General features: G+C 33.4%; 4 protein-coding genes across 4 annotated transcripts; all 4 read left to right on the forward strand.

The window, feature by feature from the left end:
- Positions 1-706: 706 nt before the first annotated feature.
- On the forward strand, positions 707-2,390 carry LOC106366127 (probable plastid-lipid-associated protein 1, chloroplastic). The gene is made up of 3 exons (XM_013805684.3): positions 707-1,204; positions 1,667-1,862; positions 1,989-2,390. The coding sequence occupies exons 1-3, from the start codon at positions 759-761 to the stop codon at positions 2,301-2,303; spliced, it is 957 nt and encodes a 318-aa protein (XP_013661138.2). The 5' UTR covers positions 707-758; the 3' UTR covers positions 2,304-2,390.
- Positions 2,391-7,119: 4,729 nt separating this feature from the next.
- LOC125606808 (pyrophosphate--fructose 6-phosphate 1-phosphotransferase subunit beta 2) lies at positions 7,120-15,180 on the forward strand. Its single transcript, XM_048775669.1, has 16 exons — positions 7,120-7,426; positions 7,534-7,698; positions 11,718-11,839; positions 12,689-12,742; positions 12,853-12,959; positions 13,047-13,152; positions 13,253-13,316; positions 13,400-13,488; positions 13,573-13,704; positions 13,801-13,971; positions 14,065-14,180; positions 14,286-14,397; positions 14,495-14,579; positions 14,652-14,696; positions 14,766-14,834; positions 14,913-15,180. The coding sequence occupies exons 1-16, from the start codon at positions 7,234-7,236 to the stop codon at positions 14,987-14,989; spliced, it is 1,707 nt and encodes a 568-aa protein (XP_048631626.1). The 5' UTR covers positions 7,120-7,233; the 3' UTR covers positions 14,990-15,180.
- LOC125606809 (myb-like protein V) lies at positions 7,764-10,977 on the forward strand. The gene is made up of 2 exons (XM_048775671.1): positions 7,764-8,667; positions 8,741-10,977. The coding sequence occupies exons 1-2, from the start codon at positions 8,131-8,133 to the stop codon at positions 8,837-8,839; spliced, it is 636 nt and encodes a 211-aa protein (XP_048631628.1). The 5' UTR covers positions 7,764-8,130; the 3' UTR covers positions 8,840-10,977.
- Positions 15,181-23,744: 8,564 nt separating the features above from the next.
- LOC125606810 lies at positions 23,745-25,950 on the forward strand. The gene is made up of 9 exons (XM_048775672.1): positions 23,745-23,965; positions 24,068-24,219; positions 24,311-24,382; positions 24,490-24,642; positions 24,747-24,877; positions 24,964-25,090; positions 25,161-25,423; positions 25,498-25,621; positions 25,816-25,950. The coding sequence occupies exons 1-9, from the start codon at positions 23,857-23,859 to the stop codon at positions 25,948-25,950; spliced, it is 1,266 nt and encodes a 421-aa protein (XP_048631629.1). The 5' UTR covers positions 23,745-23,856.
- Positions 25,951-26,224: the final 274 nt, after the last annotated feature.

Genomic DNA, 26,224 nt, shown 5'->3' on the forward strand with positions numbered 1-26,224 from the left:
CGTTAACTTTTTTTTTCTTTGTTTCCAGATTCTTTTACACATATTTTTCTGGATAAAAGAATCTCTTACACATCTTATTATATTTTAATCACTTATCTATAAAACAAGTTTTCATTTTTCCATTGTTCTCAACTACCTAATAGAAAATTTTTCTTTTCTTATTTTTCTTTAATATTAGTTTTACTTTTCAAAATAAAAGTTAATTTATTTAAGTTTAACTTTGAATATTTTTTTATCAAGTTTGTATTTTACAATATTTAAATTAAAAGTTTAACTAAAACGAATCATTTTCATAATAAAGTTATATATAATATGAAATTTTGTGGTATTACTTAAAAATATTTAACATTATACAAAATGTTTTATTTTTATTTGACTCATTTAAAAAATAAATATAAAAATTATAAGAGTAAAGTATTTTTAAAATATAATATAATTTATCATAAATATTACTGAATAATTTAATTAATAATTATTTATATATATATTTATGATAAAACTTTACAAATATATATTGTGCCCCATGTTAAATTAGTTTCTGGGTCCGCCCCTGCCCACGTGTCACTACCATCTCCTAGTTCATCTGCTGTATCAGAATACGATACTATCCCTAGCGTGACCGCGTCTACTACTCTCATCAGTTTTAATTGAGAGGAGGGCATATATGTCATTTAATATCTTCGCTCGACGACTATAAGATAGACCTGAGGTTTTAGTTTATTTGTATTCACTGCTTCCTGCGAAGAAAACAAAAAAAAATGGCGACGGTACCCTTGTTCACCCAGTTTCCATGCAAAACCGTAGTTCCAACCTCTTCGAACTCCAAAATCCAATCAAAATCTCCGACTCTAGTGTCCGTAAACCCAATCAACCGGCGGTCGGAGGCTAGAACCGCTGTCCATCGGCCGGAATTCAAGGTCCGAGCCACGGACGTCAATGACGAGTGGGGTCCTGATGCGTCGGAGAGAGGATCGAACGTGTCTGTGGCGGAGAAAGAAGCAGAAGAAGCTATTGAATCCGTGGAGGAGACGGAGCGGCTAAAGAGATCGCTAGCTGATTCTTTGTACGGGACAGATCGAGGTCTTAGCGCATCGAGCGAGACGAGAGCCGAGATCAGTGAGCTCATCACGCAGCTTGAGTCCAAGAACCCTAACCCAGCTCCCAACGAAGCTCTGTTTCTCCTCAGTGGCAAATGGATTCTCGCGTAAGTTATATGTTTTGGTGTGGAAAGGTTTCTGGTTAGTTCGGTTCGTTTAAAATTGTGCTGAATTGAACCGAAAACTAATTTGGTTTAGTATTTTAGTTCCTTTGTGAAAATTCTGCTATAGCTTTTTTTGTTTTGTTTAGATTTTAGATTTTATATTTATCAAAAACTCGCTTAATTTGGTTATGTAGGTTAGTTCCGCACAAAAATTTTGGTTAGTTTATGTCGGAATTTGGCTAAAATCGTCGAGTTTTGGTTTTAATTTTTAAAATAAAAATCTATTGTTAACCGATTTACCTAATTGAACCGAATTTAAAACCGAATCGGAACCGACAACCAAAATTTGGGTTCAGTATGTTGCAAATTTGCAGGCCTCATTATTATTAATCACGTGATTTAACCTAGATAGTGAAGCATTCTGCCATGTCAAGAACTTAATCTTTAATGTTAATCTCGTTGCAGTTACACATCGTTCGTTGGTCTGTTCCCGTTGCTCTCACGTAGAATCTCACCGTTGGTCAAAGTGGATGAGATCTCACAGACCATTGATTCCGACAGCTTCACCGTACAAAACTCTGTACGGTTCGCTGGTCCGCTTGCCACTACATCGTTTAGCACCAACGCTAAGTTCGAAGTCCAAAGTCCTAAGCGCGTCCAGGTTCTCATCAGATAATCACTTATCTTCAATACTTATTATTAGAATTATTACAAGACAGACTTTTATAAGATCAAATGTCCGAGTTTTGCATAACCTAATTGAGGTTATTGTTTTGTTTGCTTGCAGATCAAGTTTGAGCAAGGTGTTATCGGGACTCCTCAGCTAATGGATTCTATTGAAATCCCTGAATCTGTGGAGGTTCTTGGTCAGAAAATCGATCTCAACCCCATTAGAGGATTACTCACATCTGTCCAGGACACGGCTTCTTCAGTGGCTAGAACCATTTCAAGCCAACCACCACTGAAATTCTCTTTGCCTGCAGACAGAGCCCAGTCGTGGCTGCTCACTACTTATCTCGACAAAGACCTTCGGATCTCGAGAGGCGATGGCGGAAGCATCTTTGTGCTTTTCAAAGAAGGCAGCTCTCTCTTAAACCCTTAGAACATTGTATAGCAAGTTATACAGAACCATGTCTGTATTTAAAACCATGTCTATATTTAATAGTCTTGTACGTGTTATTGTTGTAGAGTTTATGATGGTTTTTGTATAGTCGGGGTTTAAATGTTTGTTAAGTTTTGCTTATAAATTTATAAAAGGTGTCTGATTCTGTTATTACTTAGAAAACGGGTCTGTTACAGAACAGGGTATCTTCTTACATAAACTTCTGATCTTTGCTTCTTGTGTCTCTCTGCTCATCTCTAGTAGCTTCTCCTGAGTCCTGAACCATGTAGTTGTTCGGCAAGAAAGCTATCAGGGCTTATCCGAAAATCTAGAATGCTGGTCTGATTCAACGGAAGATTAAAAAAATGAAAGGCTATATAGTGTCGCTTCTGCAGCACAATGCAGATTCTTGATTCTTTTTTTTTTTTGTGTCGTGGTTTGCTCTGTTTTTTGCTATTTTTGTTTTTCCAGCTTTATTTGTTTTTTTTCTAAGGTCTTGATTAGTAGAGTATTAGCAGAGTAGCAGTATGTTATAGAAGCAGTTTGCTGCAGGAGCTGTATGCTTTTGTTAAAATGTTTAATAAGATGATTGGTAAAGCAGTACGAGCATACTAATATATATATATATATATATTAACATATAAAATTAATTATTTTATTAAATAATTAAAAATTATGTTTACATTGAAAAATATTATTTTAAAAATTTTATAATTAAAATATCTATTTTTAAAATAATATTTCATATTTAAAATAAATTAAATTATATTTTAAAGGTGAAATACTATTTAAAAAAATATTTTTATTATAAATTAATTTTAGAGATCAAAATTCTATTTTCTGTATATAAAAATGCTAGGAACTTTTTTGCATAATATAAAAATGAACTAAAAAAGAATTACATAGAATGATTTAGGATAATGAAATCAGATGTAGTTCTCATAAACATTAAAAGTCGGTTTATACAATTGTCTATTTAATAGTTTATTATTTTTAATATTAAAATTTTTTTTCTAAATATGTTATAGTAACATCAAATATTGAGGTTATAACAAGGATTTTTAATGCTAAAAAGAAAATTAAAACAAAGCTTACTTATTTTTTTTGTTTAATTTGTCTAGAGTGCTGATTGTGCGCATTTGAAGTATAAATTTTTACGTAATTTTATTGTAATTTATGATTTTGAAGAACAAATCCTTCCAATTTAGAAATCTCTAAACCAATAAATAGATGGATAGTCTAGTTCATTAAATGCTCATTAAATAAGAAGTCTAGTTCATTAAATAAAACTTGTTTAGAGATTTTTATCTGAATTAAACTTTGTTGAGCTGTTTTAAGATTATAAATCTACCAATAGTAGCAATCTCTCTATCTATATAATATTATTTGAGAAGTTAATTTTCTATGTGTCGCTTTTACGTTAACTCTCATGATGGTTGATTACACTGAAACCCTTAATGAATTAAAAATATTACATTTAAAAATATTATTATTTATTTGCTTATTTAGTTTTCATTTTAAAATTTTCAAAAAAACATATACATATAATAAAAAAGGAAATTTTTTATAAAGTTATCTAAAAAACGAATTTAAAAACAAAAATATATGTGTATATAATATGATTTCAAAAAAAGGAAAGTCCACAAAATAGTAATATTTCATTTAAAAAAATATTTTTAAATAACATTAAATATACTTTTTAAGTAATAAATACCTTCTTTATATCTATATTTTCTTAGATGAAAAATATAAATTTGTATACAATGTGATTTCGTTAAAAACAATTTACACAGATTATCTTGATATTTGAAAAGGAAATATTATTTCTTTTAAAACATAATTTTTAAAAATACAAAAACATTCAAAGTAATAGAACTATTTTTATATATCTATCTATTTTCTTAGATGATTACATTAAATAATTAGCTAACAGAAACTGATATATGTATAATTGACTAAAAATAGATTACAATTAGTATTATTGAAATGCTTTATTTTTTATTTTTATATTTAGTTGACTATAATATCTTTCAATTAAAGAAGAAAAAAATCGATAAATTATATGTTACTTATATAATATTATTTTCAAATAAAATCACATTTATGTTTACTTCTTACTTTAAGAGATATTAAAAAAAATTAAAAATAAACATCATTTGATCAAATAGTTACAAAATAGTTTAATGAGGTAGTTACATTATATTTTGTAATTATTAAAGTTATTTGTTTTCTTAATATTAAATTTGCTTTAATTTTTTTTGTGGAACTTAATAGAACCATAATCAAAATATCAAAGGCATAAAGTTATTTAGAATTTATAAAATATTTTAATTATTGTAAATATTGATATGTGTTCATGAGTTTCCAAAAATGATCAGTTTCTTATACATGTAACTTCATAATGATCATCGCTTTATTTTCTAAAAAACATCAACATATAATTTGATAAATATTATGAAAATATATGCACATTTAAACGATAAATAAAATTAATTTGATTTCATTTAATTATAATAGAAATAATTATACTTCATTTTAAATTTGAAAGAATATATGTAACTCAATATATTCACAACATGAGTGATTCGACTAATCCAACTTATATCTAAAATCATAGATTTAACTACCATAAGAATATATAATTTTATCAAAATAGTAATCTATTTTTATAAATATAAATCATAGGACAACTCAAAACATATTAAAAATGAAAATAAAATATTAACCAACTGCTACAATTTAGTTCTTTTGTAAAATTTATATATATGCATGAGACTTTAGAATATTATCGTTATATTAATTTATGTAATTTATAATCAGACATTTTAGTTTATTTTTTAATTTATTCTAAGCATAATATATCTTAAGTTATACATAATCTTCATCAAATATATTTACATATCTAAGACAACAACTACCTAAATGCAAATAAGAAATTAATCAAAATTTTAATATATAGAATAAAAATATTACAGTTGAATTCAGAGATGAAATCCAATCCCAAATGATAACTAAATCGACTATAAAAACAATAAAACCGATTATATATAACATATATAAAATCATATGTATAATTAAAGTAATATAATATTATTAATATAAATGATGCATACAAGTTATAAATTAATTTGAAATTAAAAGTAAATAGCAATCAATTATTATAGTATATTTACTTTAGAAATATTTATATTCGTGCATGCGCACGGAAAAATCATCTAGTTCCAATTAATTTCAAAGATTATGAATTCCAATTAAGTTGAACATTTATGTGTTCGTTTTAAAAGTTGTGACTATTTAAAATGAAAAATGGTGACTTTTCATATAAGTATCATTTCAAATGAAAGCAATCTCAATTAATTTCAAAGAATTAATGTTGAAAGGTTATGTGTTTTTATAGATATTATAATTAATGTTAAAGCTTGTGTCTTTTTTTTTAAAGTTCAACTGATTCTTAAAAGGTTACCAAAATATTAAAAGATTGTATCTTTTCATTTTAAAGGTTGGATTGATTTTTTAAAAGGTTATCAAAATATCGAAAGGTTGCATTGTTTCTTAAGAGGTTATCAAAATATTGAAAATTGCAAGAAGAATTCCATGAGGGATTCTGCCTTTAGTTTTCTTAAAATTTACAATGCCATGCCATTTTTATATTCATGAATAACAACATTAATTATTTTAAAAATATTTATGGATACTATCTAACTAATTACCCATCAAAATTCCATATAAATATTGCATATATCTCTTTGTGTGACCCACATCATTTATATTTCGGCATTATTGGACTATAGAATTAAAATTTTAATAATGCAAAACAGATTATAAATAGTGGAAAATCTTTCACACCGTGACATATAGTTAAGTTAAATTTCTAAGATAATAAATCTCAAATTAATACTAAATTATGATATTTTAAACACTGTAAAAACTGAACAAACTAATTTCATCTTATATTTTAAATTCAATTGATACTTTAAACCGAATTACTTCTTAGATTCACAGTTTATTGAATCGATTGTAGTTGATCCATAAACAAAATAATAATAATATTTAATATATACATATAATAAAACACAAGATATATTAGAAAATATAATATAAAATATAAATACATGTTTTATTTATAAAATACAATTAAATATGAGTATTTTTCCATTCAGTTTTAATTAAATTTTATAATAAATTAGTAATCATGATAAAAAATAAGATAATAAATAATTAAAATGATTATTTTAAAATTAATTTTGAAATTACATCTAAATAGTTTTAGTTTTTTTTTTTATCACAATTTTCTTTGGTGGCATAGTATCAGATCCACGGTTTTTTGATATTCTAAGAAAATTTTAATTATTAGTTTTTATTACATCTAGATATTTTTATTTCCGACTCATCGGGTTCATCGATAAAACCACATGTTTAAAATAGATATAAAATATTGATTTCATCTAATTAAATAATTCAGTTAAAAATAATGAATACGTTAAGTGCTAGTTGAAAGATAAATAGAAAATACAATATAAATCAAAATAAATAATCAAAACAATTAAAATACAATTACATAAATATAAATTTTCTATTTATGTGTTCAAAGACATATATATATATTATGCATATTGAAAGATAAAATTATATAAAACATATACATTTTATATGTGTACTTAATATATTTTTGACAAATAAAGATGTCCGTATTTTTAAAATGCCGGTCAAAATCTACTTACTATAACAAAGATAATTAGAAAATATCTTTTAGTAAAACTTTATTTTTCCTTTTTTGAAAACCATAGTTAAGCAATTATGATCACACTTTGGCATATCGGAATATTCGGACATTGTAATTCATTTTACCTTATTTTGAGAAACTTATCCAAACATTACCGGACACTTATCTGACATTCGTGAGACCACCTCTTAGGAACAACCACTACCCATGGCGTCACCGTATGACTTAACTGGAGAAAACATCGCCGGGATCTCGATCAATCCTCCTGCGAGCCGTGTGCCTTCTGTTTACAGTGAAGTCCAAGTGAGTCGTATCGATCACGCGCTCCCTCTTCCTTCCGTTTTTAAAAGTCCCTTTAAGATCGTCGATGGTCCTCCGAGCTCCGCCGCTGGAAATTCAGGTCAATTGATCTTCCTACTGTCTTAATTACTCTTACTAAACCGGATCCGCTGGAGTAAACCGGATTATGTCTCTTCCAATTTGATTTTGATGATTGGTTTGTTGCAGAGGAGATTGCGAAATTATTTCCAAATCTGTATGGACAACCATCGGCTTTATTGGTTTCAGACCAATCTAATGATGCAGTTCTGTCGGACCAAAAGCTTAAAGTTGGTGTGGTTTTGTCTGGTGGACAAGCACCTGGAGGACACAATGTTATTTGCGGAATTTTCGGTTAGGACATTTTCTTTTTATTTTCATCGAACCAAAAGGTTATAACTGTTGTGGTTTTGAGAATCAAATGCTGAGATCGACCAAATGGGCACACAAAAATCTGGAAAAGGACACTTCTGTTTTTATTTTTTTAATGAATTAATAATAAATCGAAATTAAGCTGAAAATACTATAAAACCTAAAACTTTAACTTATTTACATATCCAACCAACCTACCCCACCCACTAACCCGACCCGCGTGCCCTTCCCGGATCCTTCCCCCTAAATCAAACTAAATCCCTAATTCCTCTTCCCCGACATAACCAACAGAAAAAAATTCACGATCTCTCCCCCTTCCCTCTATCTCATCTCACTAATCAAACTCTACCACAATCATCACGATCTCCCTCTATCTCATTTGTTTCTCTATTTCGTGTTACTCTTTGAAACACTATGGCTCCAAAGACTCGTTTCACCGAACAAACGAACAAAGAAGGTGCGCCGGAGAAGAAGAAGAAGAATGAGTCAGTGGTGGAGAAGAAGAAAGCTGCGGTGGAGAAGAAGAAAGCTGAGGCGGAAAAGAAGAAGAAAGACTCTGTGATAAAGAAAAAACAAGCAGCGGTGAAAAGGAGGAGAGAAGCCGTTAAAAAAAAAAGAGATGCAGAGAAAAAGAAGATTGAAACCGCAGAGAAGAAGAGGAAGCGAGACAGTGGTGTAGACGATGAGTCCTCGTCCAATCCAACCAAGCGGCCTCAGACCGCATCTTCACCAGAACATCAAGCCGATCCTGATCATTATCCGCCACTATCAACGGAGTTACCTTCGCAGGATGATAGAGAGGGTACGCCAAGCCCATCAGTTCCGATTGAGCCACAAAAATCACCTACTCAAACACCCAATGAGGCGGAGAATCCACTGCAAGCTCCAATAACTTCTACCAACAGAGAATCAGGCTCACCCGAGGCTGCCATTAACAATGACGGGCAAACGGTAAACAAATCAATTAAAATGGTTTTGGAATTTTTATGATAAAATTGGACTAACAAATAGGAACCGTGAGCAGATTGGATCTAACAACATAGATTCAAATTCACATGAGGCTGCTATTGGATCTGCTGCCATTGACAACGACGCTCCAAGAACGGTAAACAAGTCAACTTAAATGGTTCTAGAAATATTTATCATAGGGTCGAAAAAAAAAATAAGTAGTGATTATATAAGAAGTGTAACTAGTACAACTAAAAGAATGAAACTAGTTCAACTGGTAATAAAATGTTGTAAAACAGAATCAATGGAACTAGTATAACTAGTACAACCACACTTCTTATAACTAATATAACTGGTATAACTATGAAAAGTATAATTAGTCTAACTAATACAACCGAGTATTAAATTACTAGTACAACTAAAAGAGTGAAAATGGTGCAACTGGTAATAATATGTTGTAAACAAATTCAGGATAACTAGTAAATTTTTTTTATAAGTAATATAACTGGTACAACTACGCTTCTTATACGTAGTCTGACTAGTATAACTAGAGAAGTATTTTGTATAACTGTTTAATGAGATGGTGTTGTTGTTGTATAACTAGGCTTTCTGGCAACCCCTTTCTTGTTAACTTTGCTGCATGCTCCGGCAACATTATTAGACAAGTGAAAAATGCAATATCCATGGATCGCCATTGGGTACACCTCGTGCACCTTCTTGATGATGCATTGGTTTCTATCAGTACAAAAAACAAGCTGAGGATCATCTGGTATCAAAGTTTTCAGTATAGTCAAAAACCACTCCCAGCTCGCATTTTTCTCACCATCTACTACCGCAAAAGCGAGGGGATAATGATGATGATCTGGATCCTGAGCAGTGGCAATGAGAAGCACTCCTCCATACACACCCTTCAGGTGAGTTCCATCCATTATTATCACTTTCCTCATTGCTTGAAACCCTTCGATGCAAGCTTTAAGCGCAAAGAACATATACTTAAACTGCTTCTTCTCATCCACTACTAATCTTGTGATGGTACCAGGATTCATTCTTTCTAACATGTACAAGTAAGATGGAAGTCTAGCAAAACTCTCCTGAGGGTTACCACGCAAATCACTGACAGCTTTGTGTTTCCCTCTCAAAGCTGTAGAATATGAAACCGTGACACCTAGTTTGTTCTTCACCAACTTTATGAGAGACTTTGGATCTGGAGTCTTGTATTGGCCTGGATAATCTTCATGCACCACTCCTGCGACCAAGCTTGGTGTTCCTCTTTTCCCCCTCTTGGTTACACTTCCCTCTCCCCGAGTACACGTATGCATCTTTCTATACGTTCTGACACTGAAAAAGGCTGAGTTTTTCAGCCTTGCAGCTCGTAAATACCATCTGCATCCAACCCCACGACATTTCAATACATAAACAGTACGATTCGTCTTGATTATATCAACCTCAAAACAATTCGAATGCACTCCTGCGTCCACTAAATTCCTCAGCTCTTCCTTAGTCGCAAATTCTTGATACAAACTCATATCAATACCATCATCCCACTCAGCATTGACAATTGTGTCTACAGATGGTGTAACAGCCGGCAACTCCTCCCTATCATTCATTTCATCACCCTCTTCATTGCAATCCTCATGCTCATACCTATCTGATTGTCTTGGAGGAACAATTGCTAACTCCTCATGATTATACCCATCTGATTGGTTTTGAGGAACAATTGCCAACTCCTCAACTCCAGCCATACCATCATTAGCTCTGGCATCAATCTGAATTTCCTCGTTCATAGAAAACTGCTCGTTACTCTGATTTTCTGAGATATTTTCGGAAAACTCCACATGCAAAACACTACGCCGGTTTTTCCTATCCACCTCCATTAAATATCCTAAAACATCTTCATCATCCAAAATATAACAAGGCCTCTTATTATCCACGACCAGGGGATAGTAGCTCAGTTGAAGCTTCGTCGCAGCTACATCGATATTCATTTTCTTGCCTATTCTATCAACCAAGCGAGAATAGGTTATCTCCTCATATTTTCCTCTCATTACTAATGTATAAATATTTTTGTCTCCACCATGATCAAAATGTATCACCACAGCTCCAGTACCATCCATAGTTCCTGAAAAGAGTTAAAACCAACATTACAGCTTACAAGTTATATCAGTTATACGAGTTCTAAAGTCGCTAAAATACGGGTTATACTAGTATTACCAGTTATACTGGTTTACATGTAACAGTCGTTTATAAGTTATACTAGTTATACTAGTATTTGACTTGTCAAAGGACTACTAAGAGTTATACAAGTTTTACCCATAGTCTTATTCAGTGTTACTTAGAGTTGTACCAGGTTTACTAGTTGTACTAGTGTTATTCTTAACGAGTTTTACCAGGTTTACCAGGTGTACTCAACGTCTGTTGTACCAGTGTAACCAATGTAAAAAATGATTTAATCTACAATATCATGATTCATACTATAAGAACGTTATCTTAAACCATGGAACCTGACTCATAATGGTAACATACATATTATGGGACTAAAACTAAACAGAAAACAAATAAAAAAGAAGAGAAGAGTGAGAGAGAAGGAGAGGGAGAGAGTATACACTTACCAAGCGATTTCAAGACCAAGGACGAGGCACATTTGCTGTTTCAAGGACGAGAAAAGCTGTAGAAGAACCCTAAGAAACAGAATTAAAGGTTTGTGGATAAAAACTTGAAGAAGAGAACTTTGGTTGGTGATTGAAATGAATTTTCGTGGGTGGTTGAGTAATGAAGAAGATGAAGATGTGAGGGAGTTAATATGGATTTTGGGTGGGACCCAGGCGAGAGAAAGAGAAAGGAAGAAGAAAATTGGACGACCGAGATTAGAGTTTCCATTATTTGATCCAATGGTTCACATGCCACTTTCATTAATGGCAAATTGGTAATTTACCAGCCCTTGGTCCATGATAGATCACAATTGGTCTATGTAGACTTCTTTTTGTCTTTTTGGTCTGTTATAGATCATTGTCGTCCTGGTTTTGAAGTGTTTGTGTTGTTATTGGTTTGGTTAGATTATTTACAGGAACATGCGAAAGGGAGCACACTGTTTGGTTTTCGTGGTGGTCCAGCTGGAATCATGAAAGGGAAATATGTTGAGCTCACTTCTGATTTTGTGTATCCTTATAGAAACCAGGTATATAGTTAATGTGGCTTCTTGTTAACAGAAGTGGAAAAAAATAACTCATTGAGCTTTTTGTTTATTTTTCTCGGTTCATGAGGATATAGAAACCAAATGCAAACCGACAATCGTGCGGCTTTTTGATTTTAAAGGAATTGTTTTTTTTTTGGGAACATTATTAGAGTTTTACCGACCATCTTATCGAAAGAAAAGAGTGAGAGAGAGTGATGACTTCTTGCTTTAATTTTACGTACTATGTACTGTATATACAATAATTAGATCTTTGTTTTATTCGCTGAATGAAATCTATTGGAAGAATCTAGTCTGTAATGTAATACACAAAAACAATACAATTTGTTGGGTTAAAATGAACAATTTGGTTGCGTTGGGTCAAGTCAAAAGAAGAATTGTTAAAACACTCTTTTAAGATTTTACTGGTTTACTTTCTTTTCGGTTCAGTGTGGTTTTGGTTATGGATGTTTTATGTCTAGGTTCATTGGTATAGTAACGACCATGATTCGGTTTATTTTTGTTAAATTATTTTCAAAGAGATTTAATCGGTTTATTTGTCTTCAGCTCGGTTTTGTTTTGGTTTATTCGGATATGGAGAAAAGAACCAAATGGGTTTTTGTCTCTTCAGTTCGGTTATTTAAGTATGGAACTGGTTTGGTTTGGCTTGGTTTGAATTGATTTAAACCTGATTGGACACTTTCAGTTCAACATGTTAAGATGTCTTGAAGAATGGTTTGTTAGAGAAGTCAAATTGATAATGAAGAGTAGTAAATAGAAGCTCATATGAATTAAAGAGTTGTTTCTGCGTTTTTTATTATTATTGATAATTTATGGGTGTGTGCCTTTTGGCAGGGTGGGTTTGATATGATATGCAGTGGAAGAGACAAGATCGAAACTCCAGAGCAGGTAAACAAGTTTCTTTTCTCCTTGAAGCTTCTCAAGATCTAAAATTTTTGGTGGCGCTTTCATCGATAGAATTAGCTAGCAATAGCATATCGGTTTCCTACACATTGCAGTTTAAGCAAGCTGAAGATACTGTAACAAAGATGGACTTAGATGGTCTGGTGGTTATTGGTGGCGATGACTCCAATACTAATGCTTGTCTCCTCGCTGAATACTTCAGGTACATTTATTCCAAAGAGTGACCATTAGATAAGTGAGTACGAGCTTTCTCACTAGTTGATTGGTAACTTTCTTATTCGGTTTCCAGAGGTAAAAACATGAAAACTAGGGTTATTGGGTGTCCCAAAACAATCGATGGTGATTTAAAGAGCAAAGAAGTCCCCACCAGTTTCGGGTTTGATACTGCTTGCAAGGTAAGTAAATTTAACATGGATCTCAAAGAAGCATCACTTAGTAATGTCTTTTCCTAGTAAAAACTTATTAATGGCTTTGTATCATATTATATTCATGCAGATATACTCGGAAATGATTGGAAATGTTATGATCGATGCACGTTCCACTGGAAAATACTACCACTGTAAGTTTATTTGGCCCTTAGCAAAATTGAATATCTTTGATATAAACCACAATTTTATTTCATCTGTTAATTTGCACATACAGTTGTACGTCTCATGGGCCGTGCTGCTTCTCATATTACACTTGAATGCGCTTTGCAAACCCATCCAAACATTACCATTATTGGTGAAGAGGTAACTCTTGCGTTTCTACTCAAGCTTTTTATCCACACTTTCAGTTTGCTAAGTATTGGTTTGAGAACTATAAACTATATGCAGGTTTCGGAGAAGAAGCTAACGTTGAAAAACGTTACGGATTACATTGTTGATGTGATCTGTAAACGCGCTGAAAATGGTTATAACTACGGTGTCATTCTTGTTCCTGAAGGTCTAATTGACTTTATCCCTGAGGTATCCAATAAATCCTTTAGATTCTCTACTAAAATGATTCTTACATCTTTCTTTTCTCAATGTTTCTGTTCTTCAACTTCCGTTTATATTTTCTAGGTCCAAGAGCTTATTTCAGAACTGAACGAAATCTTAGCCCAAGGAAACGTCGATGAAGAAGGACAATGGAAGAAGAATCTTAAAGAGGAGACTCTAAAGCTTTTTGAGTTTCTTCCTCAAACAATTCAGGAACAACTGATGCTTGAGAGAGATCCGCATGGGAATGTCCAGGTCTGTTTTTTTGGGACCACCCGGTTTAGCAAAAAAAAACCGATGAAAATCCAAACTCAAAACCGGTTTATGTTGCATATGTATGTTAATCAGGTGGCTAAAATAGAGACAGAGAAAATGCTGATTCAAATGGTTGAAACAGAGTTAGAGAAAAAGAAGAAGGATGGTTCATATAAACGCGAGTTCATGGGGAAATCACACTTCTTTGGGTATATTACTTACCCTATAACATATTATATTAGTTACTAATTAGCATAAAACATATAGATTAGATACTAATTAGCCTCAACTTCTGTTATTGTCATGTGTTTTAGGTATGAGGGAAGATGTGGACTCCCTACAAATTTCGATGCAACTTATTGTTACGCATTGGGTTACGGTGCTGGATCACTTCTCCAGAGTGGGAAGACTGGATTGATTTCATCGGTTAAAAAAAACTTTTCATCCTTTCTTGAAAATAAACATAGAATGTTTCACTATTTCAAGATTACTTACATTTATCATTTGTGTTTTTCTTTTGCAGGTTGGGAACTTGGCTGCTCCTGTGGAGAAATGGACAGTTGGTGGTACACCGCTAACTTCATTGATGGATGTTGAGAGAAGACATGGTAGTTTTCAATTTTTTTTTTGAAATCTTCGATAGTTCTTTTTGCTATAACATTATTTTTTTTATGTTGCAGGTAAATTCAAGCCTGTTATCAAGAAAGCTATGGTTGAGCTTGAAGGTGAAGTCTTTTAGCTCAAAACTTTATCGTACTCGTTTGCTCTATCTCACACTTCTGGTCAATATTCAGGCGCACCGTTTAAGAAATTTGCGTCACAGCGTGAAGAATGGGCTTTGAAGAATAGATACATTAGTCCTGGTTTGTTCACATATTCATCATGACTCTGCTTAAAGTAGTAATTGTTTTTAAGTCTTCATTTTTTATCTTATTCTCCAGGTCCGATTCAGTTTAAGGGACCGGGATCTGATGCGATAAATCACACTTTACTGCTTGAACTTGGTGCTCAAGCCTGACAATTTTTGTTACTGTCAGATTCACTCACTCTGTTGTAAAAAACTTTGTAGTAAGAATGTTGTGACTTGTGAGTCAAGTAAACCAGCAGGTGATCATTGTGTTGTAGCTTGTAAGTCGTGTGTTGTGATGGAATTTTGAATAGGCATATGATGGACTCATGTGCTACTAAATAAAAGTTTCGTAAATGTCACATAAAGCTTAAATCGGTTTGGATTTACTTGGATTCACCAGAACGTCATCAAAAACATGACTGATAAATCACACTTTACTGCTCGAACTCGGAGCACAAGCCTGAAGAATTTTTGCTACTGTCAGATTCACTCACTCTGTTGTAAAACGTTTTTAGTAAGAATGTTGTGCCTTTGAGTCAAGTAAACCAGCAGGTGATCATTGTATTGTAAGCCGTGTGTTGTGATAGAAACTTGAATAGGCATATGATGGACTCATTTGCTACTAAAGAAAGGTTTAGTAAGTTCAGACTTCAGATAAACTTGAATTGGTTTGGATTGCTTGGATTCACCGGAACGTCATCAAAGACATGACTTTCTTGGAACTTTGGATTTTGAAACACAAAGACATGTGGCTTCTCATTGGATACCAGTTTCCCCTTTAGGTTACCTGCATCAGGTGCTATTGCTATGATGAGTACCGGTTGTCTCTAGCGGTTTGTAAACATGCTACCACTTATTCTTCTCTTCTTCCTCAGCCTACCAAGTCATATCTCAGGTGCATCTACCATTTCTCTGCTTTTCTAGTATTCTAAAATGATGGCAATACAAGATGTTAGACTAAAGTGCTTATTTACGATGCTGAATGATGCAAAGTGAAGATAAAAATGAAGGGAAAATATGAGAAATGCATAAAACTATATATATCAACTCTCTGATATTTGTGTTTTTTTTTTCTTTTTTCTTGTAAGAAAACAATCAAAGATAAGTGAAAGATAGGTTTGAAAGTGTGACTCATAAACAAAAGAACCTAGCAAAACATTCTGAAATCCTTAGAAAATAAATAACATATTACGCATTGCATAAACTAATACATATTGCACAAACTAACATCTCTTATTAAACAAAAAAGAACTAACATTTCTCATTATACTCAATTTTTCTATGCTTATCACAACTAAAGATCTTATTCTCTACATTCATAGTCAAGAATTCGTAAGCTTAAATTAACATCAACTCTTATATTTAATTAATTATTCACAAAGTGCAGTTTCACAAGTAAGAAAATTTTACGTTACATAAAGCTGCTTTCTTTTTAATACAATAGTCATAATCTAGATGAAATTGTTTTGGAAGAGGTTGTTGAAACCACATTGCTGGCATTTGTAACAAATCTACCAAATTTCACATGTCTTGCTTTATGTGGAGTTGATATGTTAGATTCTCAAATTCTGATTATTTTACATGGAGTTAAAAAGCTAAAACAAATTAGACATATCTGATATGATACACTCAAGTTTATTGCTGAAAATGTCATAGATACATAGACCTAATTATACCCCATCCAACCCATTTATTATCCCAGAAAATGTGTCCACAGATTATTGCCCAAATACTGCTCAAAAATTGCCAAAGAATCACTTGAAGGGATGTATTAATGACAAAATATAACATCAAAAGTTGGAAAAGATGCTACTTTGGGAGATGTTGTTGAAGCTACATTGCAGACATTTTTGACAAGTTTCCCACATGTCACATATATTGGCTTATGCAGAGTTCATCTGTCACACTCCCAGTTGGTGATTATCACGAGTGATCTAATAGTCTAAGAAGAATGATTCACCGATGACACTCTCAGTTGCGTTGGATGTGTGTTCTTAATAAGTTAATTGGGATAATTGTATGCTTGTCCAGGTGTAGTGGTTGTTCCTAGTTGGTATGTTATTGTCCGTTCAGGTCCACTATTACTTATCAAGAAGATCAGCTATGTCCCTTACCCACCCACTATAATTCTTGGCGATCCTGGCTGTCAGCTGTATCTGGGGGTTAATAGGACCCGAGCAGAGAGTGTGATTGGGCACCTCAAACCAGGATTTCAAAATGAAATTCAGATTCATTTGCCTATGAACGAAAACTTCACAATTGGTCATTCCGGTTTTGAATGCGTGCATTTTAGCGTATACATATATGTTCCACAGGGACAGCCAGAGCCACCTCCATCAGAACTACGTGTAACAGCACCGGAAAGCTGAAGGTCAACTAATCCACGTCAATGGACTATTCCCTTGGAATTAACAACCAAGGTTATATCTACTTTTTTGAGCTTTTACATGCCTAATACTATACTATTCTTATATTTATATCTGACACACATACACATCATTTCAGGTTTTTTCTTACTTGTCCAGTTCTAACCTTGCCAAGCAGCAGAGCGTGTCTGTCTGTCCTTCAAAGCAGCAGGGTGTGATCCTTATGCTTATTCAAACGTTGACTTGTGTAATCTCCGTTATGGAGAAACCCTTATTGCACTCATGTTCATAAGGAGGGCTAACCTGGCAATAAAGTCCCTTGCTGTTGGGTTCTCTTACGGTCCTGGTGATTTTAACTTGAACATAACGTATTCTGGGAGGTTTCTGGAGCAGCATTTCATATTTGGGGTAAGCATTTTATTTTTGTGTGACATTTGTTCTTGTGTTTATGACATAATTTGTGTTATTGTTTACTCATTGTCGTATGGCTTCTTTTTTTTTTGCATCAGGAGGGGTTTGAAAAAACTAAAGCTCGTTGGACTAGACCTAATAGGTCGAGAGAATTTGACTCCGGTGTTTGCAATCTGTGCTGTTTTAACAAACTTGGAGCTCCATAAATTAGGGTAAATGTTCTTTGCTCTGCATTTAGTGACTTGTGCAAGGCTTTCTAACAAACTTAGTTTCATTTTGTGTTTCTTGCAAGCCTCGTGACTCTAGAATGTGCGATGAGTGTGGCCAGTGAACACTGCATTCACCAACTTAGAAGATAAACCATTGTTCTTTCACAAGATGGAGGACTTGGTAAGCAACTGGAACAAGTCTGTTTTCCTTTTCTTTGGTCTAGAACAGGAATCTAAAGTGTGTTTTTCATTCTTATGTAGGTTATAACTGGGTTTCAAAATGGGGGACTCCTACAAGAAGGTTTGGAAGGAAGGATAGGTCGTGCTCTCTCAGTTGCCAGGCCAGCTATCAAAATCTCAACAGATTTTGAAGGGTAATTCCTCTTACTTCCCTTATTCATGCGATACAGCTATTCAGTTAGTTTCATATAGATTGATTCTTGAGTATGTATTTTGGACAGTGTATCGCCTGTGGTGTTTGTTCAAGCAGAATTTGAACGCTTCATCTTGGATTCATTTGATCCAGTGGCTGATGGGGACAGATATGGAATGAAGTGCGCAGAGAGTGGGACCAACAAACAGTTCAAGTGCCTGATGAAGAGCTGGATCGAGAAGTACATGCGATATTGGGAAATGGTGCTCGTTGGAAGAGAAAGATGTTGGTGTACTAGAGACAAGAAAGAAGGGGTTGAGATGTGTGAATTGGTTCATGCTTGGTTTATTTTCAGACTTGTGTGGTTTTTTCTTTGTGGAGAAATGTTTAAAACGTTACCAATGTTGAGAAAGTTTGCAGACTACTTTTGGTTATGTAAGAAACGAAAAACTTGAAATCTCTTTTGAAATGGATAGTTATGCTTATTAATTGTGAGATAACTAGAGACCGGCACATCATACTATAGGATCCCGGTTTAAGTTAAACCGGCATATTGAACATAACCAGTTGGTTTTCTATGTAATTGCATAAAACTCTTGACGGTCGGATCATAAACCTACCTTCGACGGTTTTGACTTTTGAGTTTCTGAAAAGACAAATCTAATTCTACACCGCCGACTCTTTATGGTCGGATCTCTCTCTCTCTCTCTCTCTCTCTCTCTCTCTCTCTCTCTCTCTCTCTCTCTCTCTCTCTCTCTCTCTCTCTCTCTCTCTCTCTCTCTCTCTCTCTCTCTCTCTCTCTCTCTCTCTCTCTCTCTCGTGGAATCTAGCTCCGTTGATGTTTCCATCAAGGTAAGCTTCACCAGTTTACTCTATTTATTCAAGAATCTCCTATAAATTTGGTGACGTTCCTTTGAATCTCTTAAACTGGTTTTAAAAAATGGATCTAAACACTCCGACTTAGATTTTGAGGGATGTCTTTGAATTAACATGAACCTTTGATCAGAGTAATTTAAAAGCAAATGAGGTATTGCTACACCTCAAACGATTCTCCATGGCGCCTGCAGTTTTGGGTGCTCTCTTCGGCGTTGGAGTAGCTTTTGCTGATTCTGATGAGGTTGCTGATAAGATTAGTAGTCCTATTCCTATATAGCACAATTACTTCTTTCTGATCATGGGTTTAAAACTTGCCCCCCCCATAGATCCTCCACAACTCTATGCAAGACATTGTTAAAGGAAGAACAAGCTCGAGTCCAAGAACTCATACATACTATATATGGTTCTTGCCCACGTCTCAGGGGTCAAAAGGTTTCTGCAATGATCAGGTGAAAGCGGGCGGCTTCTTGGGGCTGTGTTTTCACAAGCAAATGAACTCTCTGATGGTGCAATTATATTTCCTGATGAGGTGAAGGAAACATTGCCTCTTTTATAATCTTATAAGATTTGGTTCAATGTTAAGACAAGTGCAGAGCATGAAGACACTAACCTTTATATGTGTTGTTGGCTATAGTTGATTCGCCGAGCTAAAGACGATTGGGTAGAGCAAGAACAAGTGACTCTCCCTCCAATACAAGAGTGCTTTGAAGCGCTGAAGCACGGCGCCAAGCTCTTCGCAGTGTCGCAGAACAGAATTTGGCTGCTCTTTCAAAGAAGCCACTGGTAGACCTAGAATTCGAGTGACAACATACAGACACATGACAGTTCACTTCTGTTTCATTGGATTTTTAAGAAGATCAAGTGAAATGAAACTGTTGTATCTAATGATCCTATACTAGTGAATTTTGTAACTTTCACAAGACTAGTTACTATTTAGTTTGAGAATGTCTCACTCTGCAAGGAAACATGCTTTCGTTTGTATGCGAAACGACTTCGTATCCACGACTAGACATCATATCAAGAATTCAATCAAACGACCTCGTATCGAAGGTATGAAAAACTAAATTTAAGTTCAAACCGACAGTATCAAGCTCTAGAGCTAAGGCTAACGACAGCATTTTAAGAACTACATTGTATCTCATTTCATTTCAACTTTTTTTTCCGACTCATTTCATTTCTACTAAAGTTTTTTTTTTTTGCATAGTTTAGTTTATGGGAAATTGGGTCCAATGACGCTGCAAAAAAGCATAATTCACAAGATAACCATTTGACCTACTTTTTCGATACACCTCTTGCTTTTTATATAATAATGCTATTTTGCCCCTGAAATCCACCGGTGAAACCTGCAGCAAAAAAAAATTTAAAAATTCATAACTTTTAACTGTTTAACGTTACTCGTGGCGTAATTAACTTCACATCCTCTATTTTAAATTTCGTTTCTAATTTTGAGAAAGTGAAAGATCTCCGTCGACGGTTTGCTCCACATCTTTGAAACCTTTGTTCTGCTCCACACCGTCGCCACCATCGTCTTTCTCTGAGTTTATTCGCTTTCTCTGAGTTTATTCACATAACTTGTAAAAATTCAGTAGTTTCTCTTCGATTATTGATTCACCGTATGACCACCATGACCACCAAAACCAATTCTGGAGTACCTTCGTAGGAGATGACCGTCTGCAACGGCTCGCTTGACTATTGACGGGAATCTTCACTGCATCTGAAATCTATGGAGTCGCCGACAACGTAAACGGCGCCACGGCGAGGTTCGTCAACACTTCCTCAATCGCCCTAACCTCTTTATTTTACTACGCGGTTACATGTACTATCTTCACTGATGTCATCAGATACACTTATCTTTTGTCACCGTGAATGACCCAGAGTTGATCGAAGAAGATGAATAGTTTTTGTTAAATTGTGTTTTATATGCATATAGAATAGAAATGTAAAACAAAATGTGTTATGTTTATTCTATTCATGTTATGTAATGCGATATATTCTATTACTATACTATTTTATCATGTTCCGTTCCATTTGACGATTAATAAAAAAATGTTATTTTTCTTAGAAATATAGTTTGTAATTTTCTTAAGTTCTAACTATCATTACATTTTTTGACCACGTCAAAATTATACTATGATCTATATTGTATAGTTTAATACTACATAATAAAACTTATGTTATATAATATCATGTATTTTTCTAGATTTTGATATTTGGATTTAGGATTTATATTTTGGGTTTAGAGTTAATATATGGATTTAGGGTTTAGTATTTAGAAGGTAAGGGGTACTGTTGGGACAACATTAATTTCTTCCATGCCATCATAAACATTTCATAATTTCACCAATATGTACTATACTAGATATTTTATTTTATTCTATTTGGTTTTGAACCTGTAAAAATTGTACTATGATATATATTATATAGTTTAATATTACATAATATAATTTAATATTACATATGCACTTTTTATATTTTGATATTTGGGTTTAGGGTTTATATTTGGATTAGAGTTTAGTGATTTTAGTTGAGGGTTTAGTATTTAAAAGGTGAAGGAGTATAGTTGGGGTCAACATTAACTTCTTCCATGCAATCATATACATTTCATAATTTCACCAATATGTAATATGTTATTTATTTTGTTTCATTCTATTTGGGTTTATGATTTATATTTGGGTTTAGGGTTTATATTTGGGTAAGTGTTTAATGATTAGAGTTTAGGGTCTAGTATTTAGAAGGTGAGAGGGTATGGTTGGGGTCATCATTACCTTCTTCTTGCGATCATAGATATTTCATAATTTCACTAATATATATTATGTTATTTATTTTATTTTATTATGTTTGGATTTAGGGTTTATACTTTATATTTGGGTTAGATTTTATATTTTGGATGAGTTTAGTGATTAGAGTTTAGGGTTTAGAATTTAAAAGGTGAGAGAATATGGTTAAGATCAACATTAACTTCTCCCATACAATTATGTGCATTCCATAAATTCGTTAATATGTACTATGTTATTTGCTTTGTTCTATTCTATGTGGATTTTGAATTTATATTTGGGTTTATGGTTTACATTTGGGTATAGAGTTTACTGATTAGAGTTTATGATTTAGTATTTAGGGCTTGGGGTAAGATTGAGATAAAGTTTAGTACATAGGATTGTGAATCAGATATGTTTAGGGGTTGGGGGGGGGGGGGGGTGTTATTGATAGAAGAATTCAAGACGAGTTATTAAATTTTGAGATTCTATTGCTATTGGTTTATGGATTTTTTAAATTTAATTAGAATCCATTGTTATTGGGATGATGACTTTTAAATTCCATTCAAAATCTTTTGTTATTGGAAAAGTTTAGTTTTCATTGATTTTAAAATTCTATTAAATCTATTGCTATTGGTTTATGGATTTTTTAAATTTAATTAGAATCCATTGTTATTGGGATGATGACTTTTAAATTCCATTCAAAATCTTTTGTTATTGGAAAAGTTTAGTTTTCATTGATTTTAAAATTCTACCAAAATCTATTGTTATTGGAATGTAAATTCTCTTTGTTTTTACTCATAAGACTAAACTTTGAGAATATCATCTATACCCATAACAATTCAAGATGAGTTATTAAATTTTGAGATTCTATTGCTATTGGTTTATGGATTTTTTAAATTTAATTAGAATCCATTGTTATTGGGATGATGACTTTTAAATTCCATTCAAAATCTTTTGTTATTGGAAAAGTTTAGTTTTCATTGATTTTAAAATTCTACTAAAATCTATTGTTATTGGAATGTAAATTCTCTTTGTTTTTACTCATAAGACTAAACTTTGAGAATATCATCTATACCCATAAGATTTTTGAAATCTATGCAATAAAATACACTCGCATACAAAAACATACAAAATTGAACAATTAAATAATACAAATCACAACTTTAACATAAAAGTAGAAAACAAATATTAAAAATTTAATAAAAGTAAAAAAAAAAAGTTTTAAAAAGTATTTTTCGAAATTCAAAAAGAATTAAAAAAAAACAATTTGAATTTTAATAATTGAAATGATTCTTTTTTCTTTTCTCCTATTATACCATTAAATTCTTAGCTTAAAAGTTAATAACAATCAATAGAATTCTATACACAAGTAATGAAAATCTATGTAAGAATATTGGATAAAATTTGTCAAATCTAGTTAACTTGTAAAATCTTCTCAACTATTGAAATCATCAAATTCCATTAAAATTCATGTCCCAATAACCCTCCTTAGTATTTAGGGGTTGTAAGTAGAGTTATAATTCTATACTACATTGGTGATATGAAATAGAACACTCGTGTATATGTATACGATGAATAAAAGTATATATTTGGAATAGTTTTCAGGTGCTCTTGACTTTATATTATGTTGGCCACACTATTCACTCCAACACATTTAGCTGGTACCTGTAAAGAAGAAGGATAAAATCAGACACTTTATGGTGTAAATGTCGTAAATTATATTATGTTAAAATCAATGACATTCATCCAATTTGTACTCAAACTAACCATATGGTTAGTTGGCAAATAAGCTCATAGTTTATTCTAATAACCACATTTAATAATAAATAAAAATTTAAATAATTAAAAGAAATTATTTAATTAATAGTGAGATAATTTAGAGCGGCGCAAACCCACATCTTAAACCGGTATATTGAAAAGGACCGGTTGGTTATCTCCGGAAGGTTTCTCTGTAATCGCCTTAAAACTTTTTGTCTTGTAAATCAAAACTCATAAACCCTTCCTTTAACAGCTTCGAGAAATTGTGTAAAGGCAGGCAAATCGAATGGCAGTTCTTCACCGATTGTTTCGAGCAGCTCGCGTATGGCGCGGATCGCTCTCTCATCCTCCGTCGCAGCCACGTGGACGCGAGTTTCGTCGATGTTTCCATCACGGTACGATTCTCCATTTCTTCTACTGTCATTGTTTTCGAATGAATTCCTTCTAATTGGTTTTTAAAAAAAAAGGGAACTGTTGAGGAATTTGAATTTTGGCAGGAACCGTTGAGCAGAGTAATTCAAAAGCAAGTGATGTCCTGAGATCTTGCAGCACCTTAAACGAATCTCCATGCTTTTCTATGGCGCCTGCAGTTTTTGGTGCTCTCTTTAGCCTTGGAGCGATTGGAGTAGCTTATGCTGATTCTGATGAGGTTCTGTAACCATCACATTGATTAATTACTCCTTCTATGTATATATATAACACAGTTACTTCTTTCTGATTATATGGTTTATAACTTGCAGGCTAATTACAAATCATCTTCCCCCATAGATTCTCCCCCAAACCATGTTGAAGACATTTCCAAGAAAGATGAGGTTTTGTAACACACCTGGAAACTGTAGATGATTTGATTTAGTCCGTCTATGTAACATAGTTACTACTGCTACTACTGATTGTCGTTTATAATTTTTTTTTGTTGCAGGTTAGTAACAAGTCATCTCTCCCAGCAGATCCTCCACCAAACTATGCAGACATTGCCAAGAAAGAACGAGCTCGGATCCAAGAACTAATACAAAGTAAAGGAACTCGATATGGTTCTTTCCCACGGTTTAATGTCTCTGTCAGGGGCCAAAAGGTTTCTGCAATGATATTTCTATACTTCTTCTCTACTTCAATATTGGTTGTGATATGGACGTGTGTTAAAGTCAGGATTTTAATTACAAGTTTTTTGTGTTGTAGATTACCTTGAAGTTTCAAGTTCCTTCCACATGTGAAGTTGCACAGTTAATAGCAAACATTGGATCACAACTAGGTGTGAAAGTCTCAGACCGCACTGGTGGTTCAGACATGATTTTGCGTTCTTGGGACAAGTAAGTGTCTTGTTCCTCAAAAGTTTTTTCCCAAAAACCTGATGGGTATCATAAAACTAAACGCTACTCGTTTCTTGTTATTTCAGTCCAGTTGCTTGGCAAATAACACTTCGAAGTGTGGAAAAGAAGAAGGAAGCAGGAGCAAGTGAGGATGATCCAGATGAAGACCTGTGCATTCTTATCTTTGGCTCCTTACTTACCTCTGATAAAGTGGTAAGCTTCATTTCTCGTTCGAATAAAGAATCAAATCTCAAATCTTAATGATGCTGCAAAACGTTTTCAGGAAGTTGAGTTCATAAAGAAAGGAAGCTTGACTACTGAAGAACTCGAGGCTTTTGTTTCAGCTCTGCAAGTAGCTGGAACAAAACCTGGACAAAACAAAGGAGGAGGTAGAGGAAGCGCACGTGAAGCATCTACGGACAAAACTATTTCTCAATTGGAATCGATGGGAGTGAGAATCTATGGAGTTAACAAACCTCTTGGAGATGATGATTCTGTCCACGAGATATCATGGGACAATATCGCTGGATATGAACAGCAAAAACGGTAAGCTTTGGTTTACATCTTTTTCTCTTTATATCCCACAAAGCTGCTAATATTAGCTTCTTATCATGGTGCAGAGAAATAGAAGACACAATACTGATGGCTCTTCATAGTCCTGAAGTATATGATGATATAGTTCGTGGTACACGGTCTAAATTTGAATCAAACCGACCCCGAGCTGTGCTGTTTGAGGTCCACCAGGTTAGCCACAGAAGAAATTGCATTTTTTTTGTAGAAACAAGTTTTGAATCTGATTATTCATTAAACTCTAAAACTTAGGAACTGGGAAGACATCTGTGCGCGTGTTATCGCTAATCAAGCTGAGCATCCTAGAACCTGCTTCCTTTTAAACCTTTTGAAGATTTGAATCTTGAGCTCTAACCATTTGTTATCAGGGTATACCGTTGCTGTATGTGCCGCTTGAAGCTGTAATGTCAAAGTACTATGGTGAAAGCGAACGGCTTCTTGGGGCTGTGTTTTCACAAGCAAATGAGCTCTCTGATGGTGCAATTATATTCTTGATGAGGTGAAGTCAATATTGTTCCTTTCAAGATTTGATTCTGAATTTAATAAAACTGACTTGTCTAAGTAACGTTTCAGATCGATGCCTTTGCTATATCTCGTGATAGTGAGATGCATGAAGCAACACGTAGAGTTTTGTCGGTACTACTAAGGCAGGTAAAGACGCATAAAATTGTCAATAACACATATCAACTAGAGACTAGCTATTATTTCGTCTTTGTTTCTTTGCAGATTGATGGATTTGAACAGGACAAAAAATTTTGCTGCAACCAGACAAAAAAA

Source organism: Brassica napus, unplaced genomic scaffold (genome assembly GCF_020379485.1).
Source record: "Brassica napus cultivar Da-Ae unplaced genomic scaffold, Da-Ae ScsIHWf_990;HRSCAF=1392, whole genome shotgun sequence".
NCBI classification, from domain to species: Eukaryota; Viridiplantae; Streptophyta; class Magnoliopsida; order Brassicales; family Brassicaceae; genus Brassica; species Brassica napus.

Bases quoted from the DNA above. Each gene is read 5' to 3' on its own strand.
- LOC106366127 (XM_013805684.3), top strand. From the start codon at position 759: ATGGCGACGGTACCCTTGTTCACCCAGTTTCCATGCAAAACCGTAGTT. The intron at 1,205-1,666 runs GTAAGTTATATG...ATCTCGTTGCAG, and splicing joins AGTGGCAAATGGATTCTCGC to TTACACATCGTTCGTTGGTC. The intron at 1,863-1,988 runs GTTCTCATCAGA...GTTTGCTTGCAG, and splicing joins AAAGTCCTAAGCGCGTCCAG to ATCAAGTTTGAGCAAGGTGT.
- LOC125606808 (XM_048775669.1), top strand. From the start codon at position 7,234: ATGGCGTCACCGTATGACTTAACTGGAGAAAACATCGCCGGGATCTCG. The intron at 13,317-13,399 runs GTAAGTTTATTT...TTGCACATACAG, and splicing joins CACTGGAAAATACTACCACT to TTGTACGTCTCATGGGCCGT. The intron at 14,835-14,912 runs GTTTGTTCACAT...CTTATTCTCCAG, and splicing joins GAATAGATACATTAGTCCTG to GTCCGATTCAGTTTAAGGGA.
- LOC125606809 (XM_048775671.1), top strand. From the start codon at position 8,131: ATGGCTCCAAAGACTCGTTTCACCGAACAAACGAACAAAGAAGGTGCG. The intron at 8,668-8,740 runs GTAAACAAATCA...AACCGTGAGCAG, and splicing joins TTAACAATGACGGGCAAACG to ATTGGATCTAACAACATAGA.
- LOC125606810 (XM_048775672.1), top strand. From the start codon at position 23,857: ATGGCAGTTCTTCACCGATTGTTTCGAGCAGCTCGCGTATGGCGCGGA. The intron at 24,383-24,489 runs GTTTTGTAACAC...TTTTTGTTGCAG, and splicing joins ACATTTCCAAGAAAGATGAG to GTTAGTAACAAGTCATCTCT. The intron at 25,622-25,815 runs GTTAGCCACAGA...ATTTGTTATCAG, and splicing joins TGCTGTTTGAGGTCCACCAG to GGTATACCGTTGCTGTATGT.